Genomic DNA, 17,500 nt, shown 5'->3' with positions numbered 1-17,500 from the left:
GCCCAGGAGGCGAGGAAATGACCGCACCAGCTGAGTCCTGCCCCGTTGACTTCCCCTTCATGGTCCATTAAGGTGCCGCTACATCTGAAGGGGAGACGTTAGTGACGCATGTGAGTGTTGCTTTTTTTTTTCCTCTAGATGTGATAAATCCCCCCTTCTCTCTCTCTCTCTCTCTCTCTCTCTCTCTCTCTCTCTCTCTCTCTCTCTCTCTCTCTCTCTCTCTCTCTCTCTCTCTCTCTCTCGTGTAATCTTTCTAATAAATTTGTTTGTCTTTCTCATTCCTGTCTTTTATTCTTCTCAGCATGTTTCGTGATTTTTCTTGTCACTCACTTCAATCAGAATGAATGTCGAGTGAAAGAAGAAAATACAACTTTTCTAGTCCTATTTGTCCAATGTAATTAATTTTACTTTTGTATGACACTGTTTTCCTTCACAGGCCTAGACCAAGTTTGTACTCACTCGTGGGAGCGGCCGTCCCAGAGCCTGACCGTACCGTCGAAGGATGCGGAGTACAGGAGATGTCCTGACCTGTCGCCCCCGACGCCCACCACCGCCCCGGAGTGACCCTCCAGCACCGCCGCGCACTCCCCTGCAGGATGCGTGGATTTGATGTTATGCAGCTTTTGTTATTCTATCTGCGGTTTTTGATGGACTCTACTTTATCCTAAGAGAGAGAGAAAACTTTATGTTATCAAGTATTATGAAAATGGTGATGTTGATATTACTACTACCACTACTACAACTACTACTACTACTACTATTACTACTACTACTACTATTACTACTACCACTACTATTACCACCATCACCACCACCACCAACAACAACAACAGCAACAATAACAACAACAACAACATTACCCATGGTGATGTCCCACACTCTGGCCGAGGTGTCCATTCCCCAGTGGCCAGGAACTGCTTGGAGGCTGGCAGAGGAGTCACCACGGCCACGGGGCCCTCATGGCCTGCCATCACCAGCTCACACGCCCCGGACACGGACTCCCACACCCGCACCGTGCCGTCGAAGCTGCAGGTCGCCACAAGCTCACTGTCGACCAATGAGGATTATGTCGATGATTAACCTTTCTTTTCTCTCTCTCTCTCTCTCTCTCTCTCTCTCTCTCTCTCTCTCTCTCTCTCTCTCTCTCTCTCTCTCTCTCTCTCTCTCTCTCTCTCTCTCTCTCTCTCTCTCTCCCCCTTTCTGTTGCCCCATGCCTGGAAATAGAGAAGTAGACAAGAAGTTCCGAACTTTTCCTACTTACTCGTACTTGCCAACAAACGTCACATCGAAGACCACGTCCTGGTGCCCCTTGAGTGTGGTCTCCGAGGCGCCGTCCTTAATCCGCCACAACCTGCACTGGCGGTCGTAACTGGCAGTGGCGCATCTGCAAATACAGGTAAACTATATTAAGATCTTCTACTGGGTTGTGGTGTTCCAGGCCACTTGCGTGTAATTAGTGTATTAATCTAGTTGTTGTTCTGATGTACCTGATGGCAGAACGCTCAAGACACTTCACAATATAATCCAGTCGAGCAAAATCGTCCCGGATAATGCACCACACAGCTTTGGCATTAGGTATATCATAGCCTGTGGGAGAAATGAGAGAAAGAATACGAAACCTGTTTGAATTTACTGAAAGTCTGCGAATCAGTCGTAGCCTACGATTGGCGGGGTTTAGTTTCAGTCATGTTGTTTACAGATATACTTCCTCTTTCCCCCCTAAAGAAAGAAAGAAACAAACAAACAAAACTACGAGTATAACTAATAGACAGTTTGGAATGCCTTTCCTCCACGTGATCATGGAATTTACATTAAAACGTTTTGATCTGAACTCTTGGAAGTCGTACAATGTAAAATGCAATAACCACACATTTTCCTGATAGAACGCTGGTTTTTTGTCTTATAGAACGAACATTCCCTTGTAGTGTCTTTTTTTTTCTCATGAAAGTTTGATAATCATCCTGACAACAAAATCTAGTCTAGCCACACACACACACACACACAAAAAAAAAAAAAAAAAAAAAGAAAATTAACATTCTCTCTCTCTCTCTCTCCTCTCTCTCTCTCTCTCTCTCTCTCTCTCTCTCCTCTCTCTCTCTCTCTCTCTCTCTCCTCTCTCTCTCTCTCCTCTCTCTCTCTCTCTCCAAATTTATAATCACCGTTCGCCGTGTTCTGCAGTATTTTGGCGTCTTATCACTACTTAAATGGAAGTTAATCGGGTTTTCAAGAATGACCACTACCACCACCATCACCACCACCAACACCAGGACAGAAGGGCAGTCCCGATCTCTGTTCTGTACCACCAATATTTTCTTTACCAGTAATTTCATGAGGTGTAGAAACACACACTCAACAAATATTACCGATAAATTTATGTATATTATTTATTCATTTATTTATTTATTTTCGACAAAAGAATAAAAGTTGGTCAATCTGGCTCTTAAAATGCACTGCGTCATTGGCGGGCGTAGCACGTGGGTGTCCGGCGAATGTGGTGCTCGTGCATGATGAAATCTACTTAATACCGGATTTACTCATCTGGTACTGATAATTGTACTTTGCAGAAAGTGGATAGTAACAGTGGTGACTTGTGGAATATTGGATAATAATAATAGTGACGTGTGGATAGTGGAAAAGGAGATAATTGATGTGTTAATGATGGGACGAAGAAACTCAGGGCAAAACGTGTGAAGAGACAGTCGATGCCCGGCTGCTAACTTTTTAATGCCATGGCCATCTTCTCTATTAACACTTAGGGCACTGTAGAAAAGATCGTTTGCATGGAGACAGAAAAGAAGAAAAGGGACGGTTTTTGTGCACGCCATCCTTACACCACCAGGATATCGTAGGATGAGATAGCACAGAAAACCATGAACTTGGTCTGCGCTGCGGCTCACCATGGCTCAGTATGATGTGTTCTTTCATCAACAATGGTGATAATGGTAACACTGGGAAATAGTGGACTGTGATAGATATATGCGACACGAGTGCTTTGGCAGTGCTCATACGCAATAAGAGAATACAGACTTGGCGTATCTGAGGTAAGATCTGCTGAAAGGAATGCATAGGAGAATACGTAATAATTTGGTTAAAAAAGTGACCTTGTATGTTCCTCTTACTGTTACCAAGTGATTACAAAAATAAACTGTGAAATGAATAATTGAAAGTGTCCGGAATAGAAATGAAGATTGCGACATCCATGGACGAGGCTAAGGAAGGTGAGTGACCAGCGGCAGAGTACACCTGTGCAGTCTGATTCAGGTATGTTGACTTATCAGTGTTCCAGGATCCAACACTCGTTTAGTATGATGATTATATTGAACTTTTTTTTTTTCAGTATACGTATTGATATCTTATAAACTATACTTCTTAGTTGTGGTTGTTTTTTGCTAAGCTGGTGTGAAGTGGTCGTGATTAATTTGTTTACAACTTGCCTTTGTAAATTTATCGCGCGTAAGACAGCCAGCTGCCCCGATGCGTGGTGTCAAGACGTTGCTTCCTCTCTCTCTCTCTCTCTCTCTCTCTCTCTCTCTCTCTCTCTCTCTCTCTCTCTCTCTCTCTCTCTCTCTCTCTCTCAGTTTGTGTCGATCAATCAGCCTGAGAGTTGTAAATCATCGCTCATAAAAAAAAAAAAAAAAACGAATATTTCTTAGCCAGTCGTAAATTCCTGTATCGTTACACTTTCTCTTCGCGAGCCAGACTGTTGCTGTTCCGTAAAAAATTGTAGAAATATAAGGAAAGTATCACCTCCACAAGTGTTCCCTGAGCAGCTGCTGGTAGTGTTCAGGCAGTGAGAGGCGAGGCGCTCCGCGTTACTCGCCGTAAGGGAAAGAAAACACATTGTGGTTCTTTTATTGTGTCTTGAAAAGCAACACTCGGTGGACATTTGTTCATAAGTAACTTTTCATAATATGGTATTAAAAAGTACCACAAGTAGTAATTTAAGAAGGCACAGGAGTCGGTGTTGGTGAGTAGCAAAGTGAGGAGGAATGTGCAGGTTAGAGATGTGAGGGGTGGAGAAATAAAGCAGGAGGAGAAATTCAAATTTGTGGGATCGACGTTGATTGAGCAAGGTGGATGTGAGATAGAAGTCGAGGAGAGAATAAAATCATGGAGAAAATGAAGAGAAGTTTCTGAAGTGGTTTGTGATAAGAGAATGTCATACACTAAAGGTAAAGATATATAAATTATTGGTAAGACCGGTGATGATATATGGAGTAGACACACCCACACTAAAGAAAACAGAAGAGAGGAAGTTGGAAAGAACAGAGATGAGAATGTTATGGTGGATGATCGGTGTATCATTCAAGAAACATCTACCAAGTGAAGAAGTGAGAAGAACACGAGTGGAATGCATTACGGAAGTGATAAGAGGATAAATATGAGGTGGTTTGGTCACGTAGTAAGAAGAGGAATACCAGGAACCAATTAAAAGAGCCTGGAGGAAAACCAGTTGGGGGAAGAAGATCGAGGGGAAGGGAGTGAGATGGAAGGATTGGAATTGCCATAGAACTGCAAAGGATGGGAGTCACGAAGGAAGATGCAAGGAACAGAAACAGCTGGAGGAGACTCGTACGTGACGTCAACCCCCTGACTACGGAAACGGCGAAAAGGAAGAGAAAAATAATACGACAAGAAGATACCTGGAGAAAAATACATGAAGAAATTACTTGAAACAAATTTCGAAAACGCCTGCATTGAAACAAACTTGAAATGTGTTCTATATGGGAAGCGTCTGTTTCCCTGGGAATAGTGAGGCCACGGTGTATTTGCCACGCGGCGTCAACACGTCAAAGAGGAACAAGTCACTCAAACAGATTCCCGGCAGGAGAGTTAAGGCTTATACTGGCGTGGTGTGTTCAAAACCTTGTTAGTGACGAAGTGGAGTCCGCTTCCACCTCAGAGTTCACCCGAACACTTTAGTCCACAGCGCCAACTTCCGATGGACTGATTTGCCACACTGGTCTGAACCTTCACCTTCGTCTTGGTCTTGTTGCTGATATTGTGAACTCTCCCTGACGATCTTGTGGCTTTCAGAGGCGCGAGTTGCATCTAAGTGTAATATACTAATATATTTCACTAATTTGTATTATTTAGATTTAAGTTTGGTTTAATTTCTTACATGATACAATTTTCTCCCTAAAACATCTCTTCCTACTGTGCACTCTCATACACATCGGCCAGGCCATGTAGCCCCTCCATGTGCCCAATATTTCCCAAGTACCCCTGGGGGTGCACCACGCACCTACGTTGACTATCACTGTTTTAGCATTTACCCTCCATTCTCTCTCTCTCTCTCTCTCTCTCTCTCTCTCTCTCTTCTCTCTCTCTCTCTCTCCTCTCTCTCTCTCTCTCTCCCTCTCTCTCCTCTCTCTCTCTCTCCTCTCTCTCTCTCTCTCTCAATGTTCTTCCATACTCTCAGTTAGTCTCTCTCACTCGTCCTTACACACACACACACACAGACACACACACACACCACACACACACACACACACACACACACACACACACACACACACACACACACACACACACACACACACATACACACACACACACACACACACACACACACACACACACACACACACACACACACAACCTCCGCGTTTCTTCGATGCGGAGTCGGAGGCGGAGGTGGAGCTTTCGTTACCTGAAAATGCGGTTGCGGATATTGATGCGGATCTTATGTTATATTAAAACACGAATGCGAATAGTAATGCAGGTATCCGATACATAACTATTATACGTTTCTGATAAACTAGTTATTGATTGACGATAGAATATGAATAAATTGATGTTAGGAATATTGGACGTCGCGAAAAAACAGGATAACTAGGCTACTATAACTTCAGATTAGGCTGCATGGCCACATGGTCACACGCAGGCTTCTGACACCCTGGCGAGGACATAGTGAATCAGTGAATAGCCTAGCTCAGTATCAAGGGTAAAGTTCCTTGTTACGTAGAAAAAAAAAAAGTGGCAAGAAAATGATAAACAGTAGAGTAGATAAAAAAAAAAATGTGCAGTGTTTGCGTGTGCAGCTTCTCTTAAGCGTGATAACTTGAAACAGCCAAGAGCACTCACAGAGTCGCCGCCTTGTTGAGTGTAACGTTGGTGAGGGGTAAGATGTGTGCCCTGAGAGTCCTGTGGCGCGTGTGGGTGCGGGTGGCGTCCGTGCGTAGGGCAAGCAGCAGGCGACTTACTAGGCGGTGCAGTCTGGCTCGCTGGCCTGCTGCTCCTCCCTCCTGTGTGCACCACCTCCTCCACCACGGCGTCCACTTGGGAACTGCACCAAGGAAGTCACGGAGGCTGATAATGCTGCATATGCTATTATATTGTTTGTAACAGTTATTGCACATCTTGAACAATACAGATACTGACTCTGGTTTGAGGTCGAGAAGCTGAATCTCCCGCCAGGATGATATTTGACCGTCCATCATCTCGAAAGTCAAGCCTGGAACAATATGCATGTGATGAGAGAGAGAGAGAGAGAGAGAGAGAGAGAGAGAGAGAGAGAGAGAGAGAGAGAGAGAGAGAGAGAGAGAGAGAGAGAAGTTTGACAGCTATAGATGCACGTACATATCTGTATTCAAGTTTTTGAGCATCTCTTGTAAATGTTATGAAATGTTTAGCTATTCACTGTTGCTTTTTATTAATATTAACTTTGGTATTACTTATTTATTTTTAGAGTAATATGATAAGAGTTCAGATTTGAACTTAGCAACTTTTAGAGCATTGCTGTTGTTGAGAGCTTTACGCTGCTGTAAAAGATAAAAAAGAAGAATAGTGAAATATAACGTGAGAGAGAGAGAGAGAGAGAGAGAGAGAGAGAGAGAGAGAGAGAGAGAGAGAGAGAGAGAGAGAGAGAGAGAGAGAGAGAGAAAGCACGTGAGTAATTTTAATATATACTCGTACCGTTCTTACGTAAAATAAAATCACACAAAAGTAGATAAATTAATTAGAAAAAATAAGTAAAAAGACACCACTGACCAATAGGATGATTGCATAGCGTGTCTCTTTCTCAACATCATCACCTTGCAAAGCTGTCATGAATGCAACCCAGCAGTGCCTTAACTCCGCTAGAGAGGGGCGTTACCCATGACTACTCAGGCGATATTACCTCAAAGAGCACCGCCATTTAATACAAAACATTTGTATACATATCAAAAGTAACAAGTAAATATACCTTTCACATATATTGTTGGAAAGGTATCGTAAGTAATTCTGCTATGTAACTTTATTATCATACTGACTTTATCTGCCCTTGAGTTTATGCGCGAATGTGCATGTGGGAGAATCATATAAATGCATCTGCTTTATTTGTATACTGTTTTCACTCAGCCAGATAGATAATCTCTCTCTCTCTCTCTCTCTCTCTCTCTCTCTCTCTCTCTCTCTCTCTCTCTCTCTCTCTCTCTCTCTCTCTCTCTCTCTCTCTCTCTCTCTCAAAATTTCATAACGTTCATGTATTAGTATATTAGCAATGTTGCCCCTCTCTCCCTCCCTCTCCCTCTCCCTCTCCCTAGAATGATAACCTTTACCCTTCCGGTTCCCGTGGCTGGGATAATCCACTAGGGCGCTGGTCGTCACCTGTTCCTGATATCGATCCCACCAGTGGCCAGGTTACGAAACAATCAATAAGCACTAGGTACTGTAAAGCCCCTTAACATTTTCCCTTACTCTATTTAATTTATTTTTCAAGGGATATTAAACTCGCAGTAGTTTACCTTCCCATGCATATATGGCAAGTCGTTTGGTTAATGGTATAGAAGTGATTACCCTGTGACACGTGTTCTTGGTTGGTCTGTGCTCCGTCCTGGCAACACTCACCTGGGGGATAGTAGCGTAGATATATTCGCTTGAGATGCATGTTTGGTAGGGGTGGTCAGCCTCGAGTACTGCCCGTGTTTACAGTTTCCATGGTTACTGTATAGGCTACGTTTTCTTTGGTCACCAAGGAAAATGGGACTTTGTGTGACTCAAGTTTGTAGATAACAGCGACGTGTTTCTCTCATTTGCTTATCAGATCTAGGAGAGAAGATTTTGAGTTAGCGCATGAATTAATGTTACAGTCGTGGTAAAAAAGATCAAGAAACATACCACACTTCCTTTCTCCGTATTTACTGTTCTCCTTCATCCTCTGGTTTGGTAAGAATCTATCAGTTGTCGAGTTTACTAAAGGAGACTGTCAGTAGATCAGAGGATTTGAGGGTGAGAGAAAACTCAATTCACAGTGGAAGTGAGCATGGCAGGTAACTCGACTTCTGATCATGAATATTCGTAATAAGAAATTAAATATAGGTAGGTAGATTTGACATATAAATGGAAGAAAAGTAAGCCATTTGATAGATTACTGGATAACTTTAAGAAATAAAACGATTCGTAATAAGAAATAAAGTATAAGGAAGAGAAACACTAGAGAGCAAATACTTGTGAAAAGATGTCCAGTATAATACAAACATTAGCTGCTCCGAGCATCATTTCCTTCGTTACCTTGGTATATACAAACATTACTTTTGTAGTGTTCATAAAAAAGAAAAAAAAAATAAGTAAAACAAAAAAATAATAAAAAAATAAAAAAATAAACAAATGTAAATAAATGTAATAATAAAAATATCAAATAACATACACTCACTAATATAAGACGGAAGAAAAACGTATATAAAAACATAACATAAGAAATAAGGGAAGCTGCAAGAAGCGACCAGGCTTACACGTGGCAGTCCCTGCATGAAATATACCTACCTATTTCCATCTATTATTCCTATCCATAAACCTGTCTGATCTTCTCTTAAAGATCTCTAATGTCCTAGCACTAACAACACGATTACTGAGTCCGTTCCACTCATCTACCACTCTATTTGAGAATCAGTTTTTTCCTATCTCCTTCCTTAACTTAAAATTTTCAAGCTTGAACCCGTTATTTCTTGTTTTACTCTGGTTGCTGATCCTAAGAATTTTGCTTACATCCTCTTTGTTATAACCCTTATACCACTTAAAGACTTCTATCAGGTCCCCTCTTAACCTACGTCTCTCTGAAGAATGTAAATTTAACAACTTCAGTCTCTCATCGTATAAAAGAGAATCAGATTCATACAAAACGTTAACAGGATTCAACCTTCCTTCATCATTGCTTTGGTTCTTTGTTCACTTACCTGTTGTTGTTCCTTGAATTCTGCGTGTTGCAACTCCACCTGGCGACTCCCCAACCATGCACATGTTGATAGTGATAGATAAGCGTTCTGATGTTTCCTGGCTGATATGTTTACTAGAGAGAGAGAGAGAGAGAGAGAGAGAGAGAGAGAGAGAGAGAGAGAGAGAGAGAGAGAGAGAGAGAGAGAGAATGGTACTAGCCAGAGAAAATATTTGATTGGACACGCAGAAAAGCAGAGAAAAGGAACATTATTACTTTTTTATTGTCTAGGCTACAGATAAGCTTAAAAGAGACTGCAGTACAAAAATAACTAGAGAAAACGGAGGATTAATTTTGTCTTTATGCTACAAAACAATTATGATAGACTAGTACTAAAATAAGTGCCTGAAAAGTTACAATTAAGCGATTTTATATATATATATATATATATATATATATATATATATATATATATATATATATATATATATATATATATATATATATATATATATATATATATAAATGTTGCTGTGAAAGAGTTAATGCAACGAGGTGACACTTACACTGAGAGAGAGAGAGAGAGAGAGAGAGAGAGAGAGAGAGAGAGAGAGAGAGAGAGAGAGAGAGAGAGAGAGAGAGAGAGAACGGAAGTTTAAATCGAGATCAGCAGAAAGTGAGGATGCGCTGCCTTTACATTTCCTGACGCACCAGCATGTGACAATACGCGTCCTTAGTGAGTGCAGGATGGCAGGTCGCGCGGCATTGTGTCCTTGCTGCTGGCTGGCTGATGACTGACGGACGGCATGAGCGGGACTATGACGAACAAAGGCTGGGTAACAAGGCAGTGCGTTCCGTTAGGTGCTGGAATTGTTTGCTTGTGTTCCGAAGGCATGGTGACACTCATCATCAACAGGCTCAGCTCCTCCTCCTCCTCCTCCTCCTCCTCCATCTCTTTCTCTTTCTTTTTCTCTTCTTCGTCTTCTTTTCTTTCTTCTTTTCTTTTCCTTTTCCTTGTTCTTGTTCTTTGTTGTTGTTGTTGTTGTTGTTGTTGTTGTTGTTGCTGTTGTTGTTGTCGTTTTTGTTTTCCTCCTCCTTCTCCTCCTCCTCCTCCTCCTCCTCCTCCTCCTCCTCCTCCTCCTCCTCCTCCTCCTCCTCCTCCTCCTCCTCCTCCTCCTCCTCCTCCTCCTCCTCACTACTACTGCTACTACTACTACTACGTGGAGGGTTGCAGTGCGTCGAGTGTGGAAGCTGCCCTGGACCACACACTGTAGTCTGCTTCCTCACATTGCTAATGTTATGCCCCCAGAAATGTGGTTCGCAAAACGGGAGATTGCTTTTATAAACCAAATATTAACATCAGACAATATGGTTATAAGAACAATAGGAAGAATGGGGGTTTATGGAAGACATTCAATAATGGGCAGTAATGTAAGATATCTTTCATACAAATTTAATATGAATATTGGAGACATCAATAAGGTTTGGACGCAGCTGCAGTGTGACCAGTACGAACTTGCACGGACTGGTGCACAAATTCGTGAATTGTGTTTGATGAGGGATAGATGTGATACCACAATCTTAGATGTAAGGGAAACTAAGATGTTGATTGATGCTTTGTGCACCGAGTGACGTCGGATTCAGTATGATATTGTCTAATTTAGTATAAATTTATGTCTTTTTTTTTTAATAATTAAATGAAATGTTTTTCTTTCTTTTAGTTTTAGTATGTATTTTAGTTTGTGTACACATCTTGTGTGAATAAAGAATATTGAATTGAAAAAAATTGAACTACTACTACTACTACTACTACTACTACTACTACTACTACTACTACTACTACTACTACTGTTACTACCACCACCACCATCACCACCACCACCACCACCACCACCATCATCATCATCATCATCATCAAAATCATAAATTCATACAAAATCTTCTTCCGGCACACAAATATGACACCTAAAACGAAGCAGAGACAGAATTAAGGTTTCACAAGCAGCATCAAGCACCGCCAACACGACCACCACCTTCACTGCCTCGCTTGACACCACTGCTATACGTACTGAAGGTAGAAAATCTCAAGACTTTTCCCTCCTAAATGTATCTTTCTTTTTATTCGTACACTTTTTTCTCTACCTGTTTTTTTCTTTTTTTTATATTCACTTACTCTTAACTTCTTTTCTCCTCCTAATCCCTCGTTCTGTTTCTTTTTCGTGTTTTTTTTTTATCTGTAGTGTTTTTATTTTTCATTCTTTTTAACCATCTATCATTCTACATCCTCTTATACTTTCCTCTGCACACTTTTTTTTTTCATCCACTTCCTCTCAACCTCCTTTTTCCCGCTGATCCATTTTTTTTCTATTTCTTCTCCATAGGTTTTTCTCGGTACCCCTTTTATATGTAACCCCTCCTTTCAACCGTTATATAATTGTTTTCTTTCTCCCTCTCACTATTTTTATCCTTTCTCTGTATTGTGGCATTCTCTTTCAAGATCTTTCTCAATAGACGAGAGTTTATCATCATATCAGTGTGTATGATTGTAGGGTACAGAGGTCGGGCAGCCTGTCAAAATTACTTCCTCTGTGTTTTATAATTTTTTTTTCTCTCTCTCAATGTTATGTCGTCTGATCTGCTGAGAATCAATGAGTTGTGAGGTGTAAGAAGACTCGGCAAGGAAACATTTAACACAGTGGCCCGTATTCAGAAACGCTCTGCTCTCTTACCGTGACTGTTTTCAATTGCCACCAGATGATTAGCCTGGTTGTCAAGACTGTTTTTTTTTTTTAACAATAATGTAGAAATCTCCTTAATCTGTCACTAGAATCATAAAAAAAAAAAAAATCTTAAAAACCCGTATAGTTTCTTTCAACTGGAGTCTTTGGAAAGTAGTGGAGGTGCACCGCGGAAGTGTTTCAGAATATGGTTCAGAGTGGAAGTGTCTTACGTCGCTCGACAATCAGTTGACGACGCGTTCAAATTCCTGATGGCAAAGGTGCCCAGCTCTCCCATAAAAACACAATGTTGCATCTCTGTCCAATGCGTGGCTACCAAGTTTCCAAATGGGCTGGCTGTCACGTAACATATGATTCATTCAGTTAACATTACTTGCTAACTTGACATAACCTTGCCAAACATAACTATCACGTAACACAAACAAGAGAGAGAGAGAGAGAGAGAGAGAGAGAGAGAGAGAGAGAGAGAGAGAGAGAGAGAGAGAGAGAGAGAGAGAATGTATGTATATAACTCTTGAATTTTGACATCAATTCAACATATTTTTCTGGTTAAACTTCTCTTCAACTTTAACGATTAATTTATTTTCTCATTATGCTTAACGTAAGTTATTTACCTTAGTAACTTCAATTCGATACCGGTTAAGGGACACACATACGTAAGACTTGACTAAACGAACACATACCCGTATCCGCACGAAGTAAAACTAAGTATACACTCTCGGAAACCAGGTGCTAATTAAAAGGCAATATCGTTCCTTATGAGATCTGATGTTTGTGTAGGAATATTTTATCTTATTTTTTCGTCCCTTTATTTTTTTCCATTACGTCATTTGTTATGCCTCGTCTACGTCCTACGAGTAAATTCATCTCTTCATTCTTTAATATTTTTCATCTTTTCTTCTTATCTTTATCCTTCTTCTGTATTATTTCTCTTTTCGTCCTCATTTTTTTAGCCTTTTTCTTACGCTTTTTTTTTGTCTGCATTCCTTTCATTTCTCACTATTTCTCTTAATTCTCTTCTCTCGTACTCTTTTTCATTATTTGTCTGTATTATTGATATATATTGATCTCTCCATCCTCATCTTTTAATCTCTATCCTTTTTCTTCTTGTCTACATTCTTTGCATTGGTTCATCACTATTTTTTCATCATCCTCTCATTACTCTCTATCACCTTCGTTTATATCCCTACAGTAGATTAATCTCATCATCCCCCAGAATCTTTTATTAGGTATTTATTTCTGGTACTCTTTTTCTCTTTCCCTCGTCCACGCTCCTTCCATGTACCAAATCACTTTAGGCTCACCACCCTCCGCTCCAACCTTTCCGACAAACTGCGCCTGTTTGGTTAACATCAATTATTCGTCGCCGCTCGTTTCATCTCTCTCTCTCTCTCTCTCTCTCTCTCTCTCTCTCTCTCTCTCTCTCTCTCTCTCTCTCTCTCTCTCTCTCTCTCTCTCTGTCCATGTCTCACAGCTATCTCTTCAAACATCGCCATTATTGCCTCCACAAAGACGGATAGCTAGCCCTCCTCTCCCTCCTCTTCTTTCACTACGCTCCTTGAAATCCACATCAAATGGTTACCCACTCCTTCTCGTACCCAATTATCCGTCTCTCTCTGTCGCCTTGGTATCGTTACACTGATATTTCCGCTAGAATAACGAATTATAATTACCTATCTTCCTACTTAAGTTTTTTCGTTATATAAAAGATAAGTTTATCATCCTTATCATCATCATCATCATCATCATCATCATCATCATCATCATCATCATCATCATCATCATCATCATCATCATCATCTTCCTTCAACCTTCTCCACTCAATTCTGTCAGCTTCTCTCTATTCCCCGTCTTCTTATCTCCGTCTGTGTTACTTCCTTTTGGCGGTTTCTCGTTAACCTCTAATTTATTTTCTACTACACTTCATTTTGTCTCGCACTTCTAGTGAACTCTCTCGAACGTTTCGGCGCTATAATACGATTGTTTTTCATAGAGTGCTTTGAAAGTTACTCGGGGTTTCCAAGGTGCGTTCATAGTGCCAGTGATGGTTGTATAAGCGATTCTCCAACATCGGTGAGGAAAATAGCCATGAAAATATTCGACTTACTATCTGTATGGATTTAAGGAACAGTCGTGTGAGAGCATGAAGCGTTTCAGAATGTGAACCTAACACACATTTTTTGGATTATGTAATTGAATATGTACGAACTGTGTACCGAAACTAATTGACTTACGATATTCATGAAAACTCCAGTGTTCAATGAAGCTCGGCGTTTCTCATAGTAAAAATAATAGGATAAAAAAAAAAAAAAAAGAAATAGGAATTGGTTCACGGCATTCTTACTTAGGTGTGGCTTCTGTATGAGCTCCGACTTAGAATATTCCAGTCTCTACCCTTATGAAGATTTCACCTAAGATAATTTACTCCTTGCATGACAAACTCCCGCAACCTAACTCTACTTCCTGCCATGATAAACTCCTACCTACAATAACCAAACCAAACCTCCTTCTGTGACAAATTCCCTCACCGTAACCCAACATAACCTATGAATAACTATCCCTTTACTTGTTACCTGTCTTAAGCATATTTAGATGTGGTACAGGTTTAGAGCAAAATTCTGAGGCAGCTGTGACAGAGTGAGTGATAGAGGAGGTTAAGCCTTTTAGTGCTTATAATAAAATTTCGGCTCAGGACAGTGTAGGGTTATTGTGTCCCAGTTAATTATGGTATGGAATCATTATCTAGATCTTGGTGGAGACAAAATATAACTATGGGAAACTTACCAGATGGGACTTTCCTAACGACTTGAGTACCCACCAACCTGAGACAGCCAGCAGGTCAATAGTTCACTTGATCTCGCCTTGTTACCCAGGCGTGATTATCGATCTGCAGGGCGGCGGACAGCTGGGGAAACCCGGTCCACACCCCATGTCCAGGATGACCTCACCTCCCGCGGGAAACTTATCAGCGGCCTGTTCTGTGGAAGTGTGTGTAGCTTCGTTCTCAGAGTAAGTGAATTCGTAATTGATGTCTTTTTTAATGTATTTAGTTATTTAGTTTTTTTTTTTTTTTAGCATTGATGTTATGAATTCGTGGCTATATCGTGAGATCTGGGTAGCTCAACATCATCGTTTTTAACTTTAATTAATATCATCCTCATCTTCATCATGTTTTCGTCGTCTTCCTCCTCTTCCTCCTCCTCCTCCTCCTCCTCCTCCTCCTCCTCTTCCTCCTCCTCCTCCTCCTCCTCCTCCTCCTCCTCCTCCTCCTCCTCCTCCTCATCATCATCATCATCATCACCACCACCACCACCACCACCACCACCACCACCACCACCACCAGTCTTTCTTGCTATTATACTCCCGGGGTTACACACAAGCTTGCCGGGAAACTTTAGTCGACACTATCTTTGCGACACAGGTGAAGTGAGGTTAGAGTCTGGTAACTGCAGATACGATTACAAAATGTACTTTCAACCTAAAAAAATAACATCAGTGTATAAAGCCTCCAGTCAATGCGGAATTCTTCATCTGTGTGTACTTGCTAGTCATACAGGTGGAGGTACATGATTACGGTAATTTATGAGCTGAAGGTACAATGACAAAACATACATTCAGTCTGTAAGAATAATATCACATTACGAAATTACACGAAATTCTCTTTATCCGTGTTTAGTTACTGGTCGTACAACACTCACTTAACCCTTTCTTTCACTGTGATATGCAATGATTCACACTAACAATCAGATCTTTACACGCATCTACACGAAAAATAAATAAATAAATAAATAAATAAAAAGAATATAATATCTAGTACCCAGGAAGTGCAATATTTAGAGTTGACTAGAGAAACTAAGGGATACGTCTCGCAGTGGTGTGTCGTTGAGGAATAATGTACCAAAAAGTAGTGGAGAGGAGGATTGGGGTTTGTGGAAGGTGTGCCGTGGTAGAGTTGCTTTGGAGATGTCCCTTGCTCGGCTCCTTGGCATAGGTAATTGTACAGGCGCGTATCGTGGCGGAAGAAACTCTCTCTCTGTAGATGTTGGTGTAGGTTATATTATTTTGTGGTTATTGTTTTTGCTATTGTCCGTGGTGGTTTTATTATAGAGGTTGCAAGCTGTGGGGTATGACTTATCTTTTCATCCGTATCTGTCAGTCTGTCTATCTATCTATTTTATCTATCTTTCTTTCTTCCTTTCTACGTATGTATAGGTTTATCCTTGTATTCATCTATTTTATCATGTCTTTATCTATTTATTCATTTATCAAAATCTATTTTTTATCTATCTCTCTATCTATTTATTTATCTATCTATTTATCTATCAATACCTACCTGTCCACCTACCCACCCATCTATCTTATTTATCTACCTGTTTGTCTGTATGTACCTGTCTACCTATCCACCTGTCTACCTATCTACCTACCTACCTACCTATCTATCTATCCATCTATCTATCTATCTATCTATATAACCACCCTCCATCCATCCATCCTATCTATCTCTCTACACACTCACCTGCCAGGCTTACGCTATACAAGGGAAATGAACCGTAACCCTCGTGGTGTATTCGCATTTGAGGTCGAAGCACCGTGACTCATTCATACACTAGGTTCCGGGATGGTCGTGTATCTGTATATATATATGTGTGTGTGTGTGTGTGTGTGTGTGTGTGTGTGTGTGTTCTTCCGCGCGGTTTTTTTTTTTTTTTATAATTAGTTTTTTACTTTTTGCATGTAACTTCTCCCTCGTGTCTTTATCATATCCAGTCTGTCAAAGTTCCTGCAAATTTTCTTTTATGCGAATGAAATTTCCTTTAGTTTTATTTATTTGTTATTTATTTATTTATTTTTTATTTATTTGCTTTATTTTTACGTGTCAAAGAGAGGGATGAAAAAGGTCACTCTGCCTGCCGCTCCCAAACAGTCAAGGAAGGAATCAAAAGAAGTTGGCCACGTTAGAGAGAGAGAGAGAGAGAGAGAGAGAGAGAGAGAGAGAGAGAGAGAGAGAGAGAGAGAGAGAGAGAGAGAGAGAGAGAGAGAGAGAGAGAGAGAGAGAGATGGAGGGTTACAGAGTTCATCAGGGGAAGCGAATGTGCACCTGTGAAATGTCCTGCAGGTGTTATTTTAGTAAGTGTGAGGCGTGAGTTGAGCCTCCGGGAGTGGCTGTGAGGCAGGGCTGGCAAGGAGGAAGAAAGTTGTGCTGCTCTACTCTGTTCTCTTGCCTTCCTTAATAATTAGAAATTAGAGTAAAAATCCTCATTAATGTTAAGGGTCTTGCTGCAACATTATCTTGAGTTCTGTATGTTCAGGGTGTTAACTCTCTCTCTCTCTCTCTCTCTCTCTCTCTCTCTCTCTCTCTCTCTCTCTCTCTCTCTCTCTCTCTCTCTCTCTCTCTCTCTCTCTCTCTGCATAATTAATTGCTAAGTATGCAGTACCCAGGGCTCAACATCATTAAAAATTAGTACCTCACTGCATATAGGCGTAAACTTAATTCCGTGAGGTAAGGGAAATTTCATGCTATTCACGAATTCATCTTGTTACGCCTCGCTGCTGAAATGGGCTTGCTTCCATTATATAATTAGCGTAGGAATACTTATTACTACAATGTAGGTACTCGTGTCTCTGC

The 17,500-nt window shown here is 40.8% G+C and overlaps 1 protein-coding gene across 1 annotated transcript in view; it reads right to left on the bottom strand.

Moving 5' to 3' along the window:
* The window catches only part of LOC135107118 (dynein assembly factor with WD repeat domains 1-like), an 11,472-nt gene extending 3,040 nt beyond the window's left edge, over positions 1-8,432 (bottom strand). The window contains exons 1-6 of the mRNA XM_064016828.1: positions 7,834-8,432; positions 6,088-6,457; positions 1,262-1,384; positions 708-1,047; positions 460-626; positions 1-84 (exon numbers count right to left, since the gene is read on the bottom strand). The exon at positions 1-84 is cut by the window's left edge and continues 76 nt beyond it. Coding sequence (XP_063872898.1) covers positions 1-84; positions 460-626; positions 708-1,047; positions 1,262-1,384; positions 6,088-6,457; positions 7,834-7,873 — 1,124 coding nt within the window. The 5' untranslated portion in view covers positions 7,874-8,432. The remainder of the gene's footprint in view (positions 85-459; positions 627-707; positions 1,048-1,261; positions 1,385-6,087; positions 6,458-7,833) is intronic.
* Positions 8,433-17,500: the final 9,068 nt, after the last annotated feature.

The sequence above is a fragment of the Scylla paramamosain genome, chromosome 14, assembly GCF_035594125.1.
Source record: "Scylla paramamosain isolate STU-SP2022 chromosome 14, ASM3559412v1, whole genome shotgun sequence".
NCBI classification, from domain to species: domain Eukaryota; kingdom Metazoa; phylum Arthropoda; class Malacostraca; order Decapoda; family Portunidae; genus Scylla; species Scylla paramamosain.
Note: the sequence above shows the minus strand (reverse complement) of the source record. Positions and strands in the feature narration are given on the sequence as shown.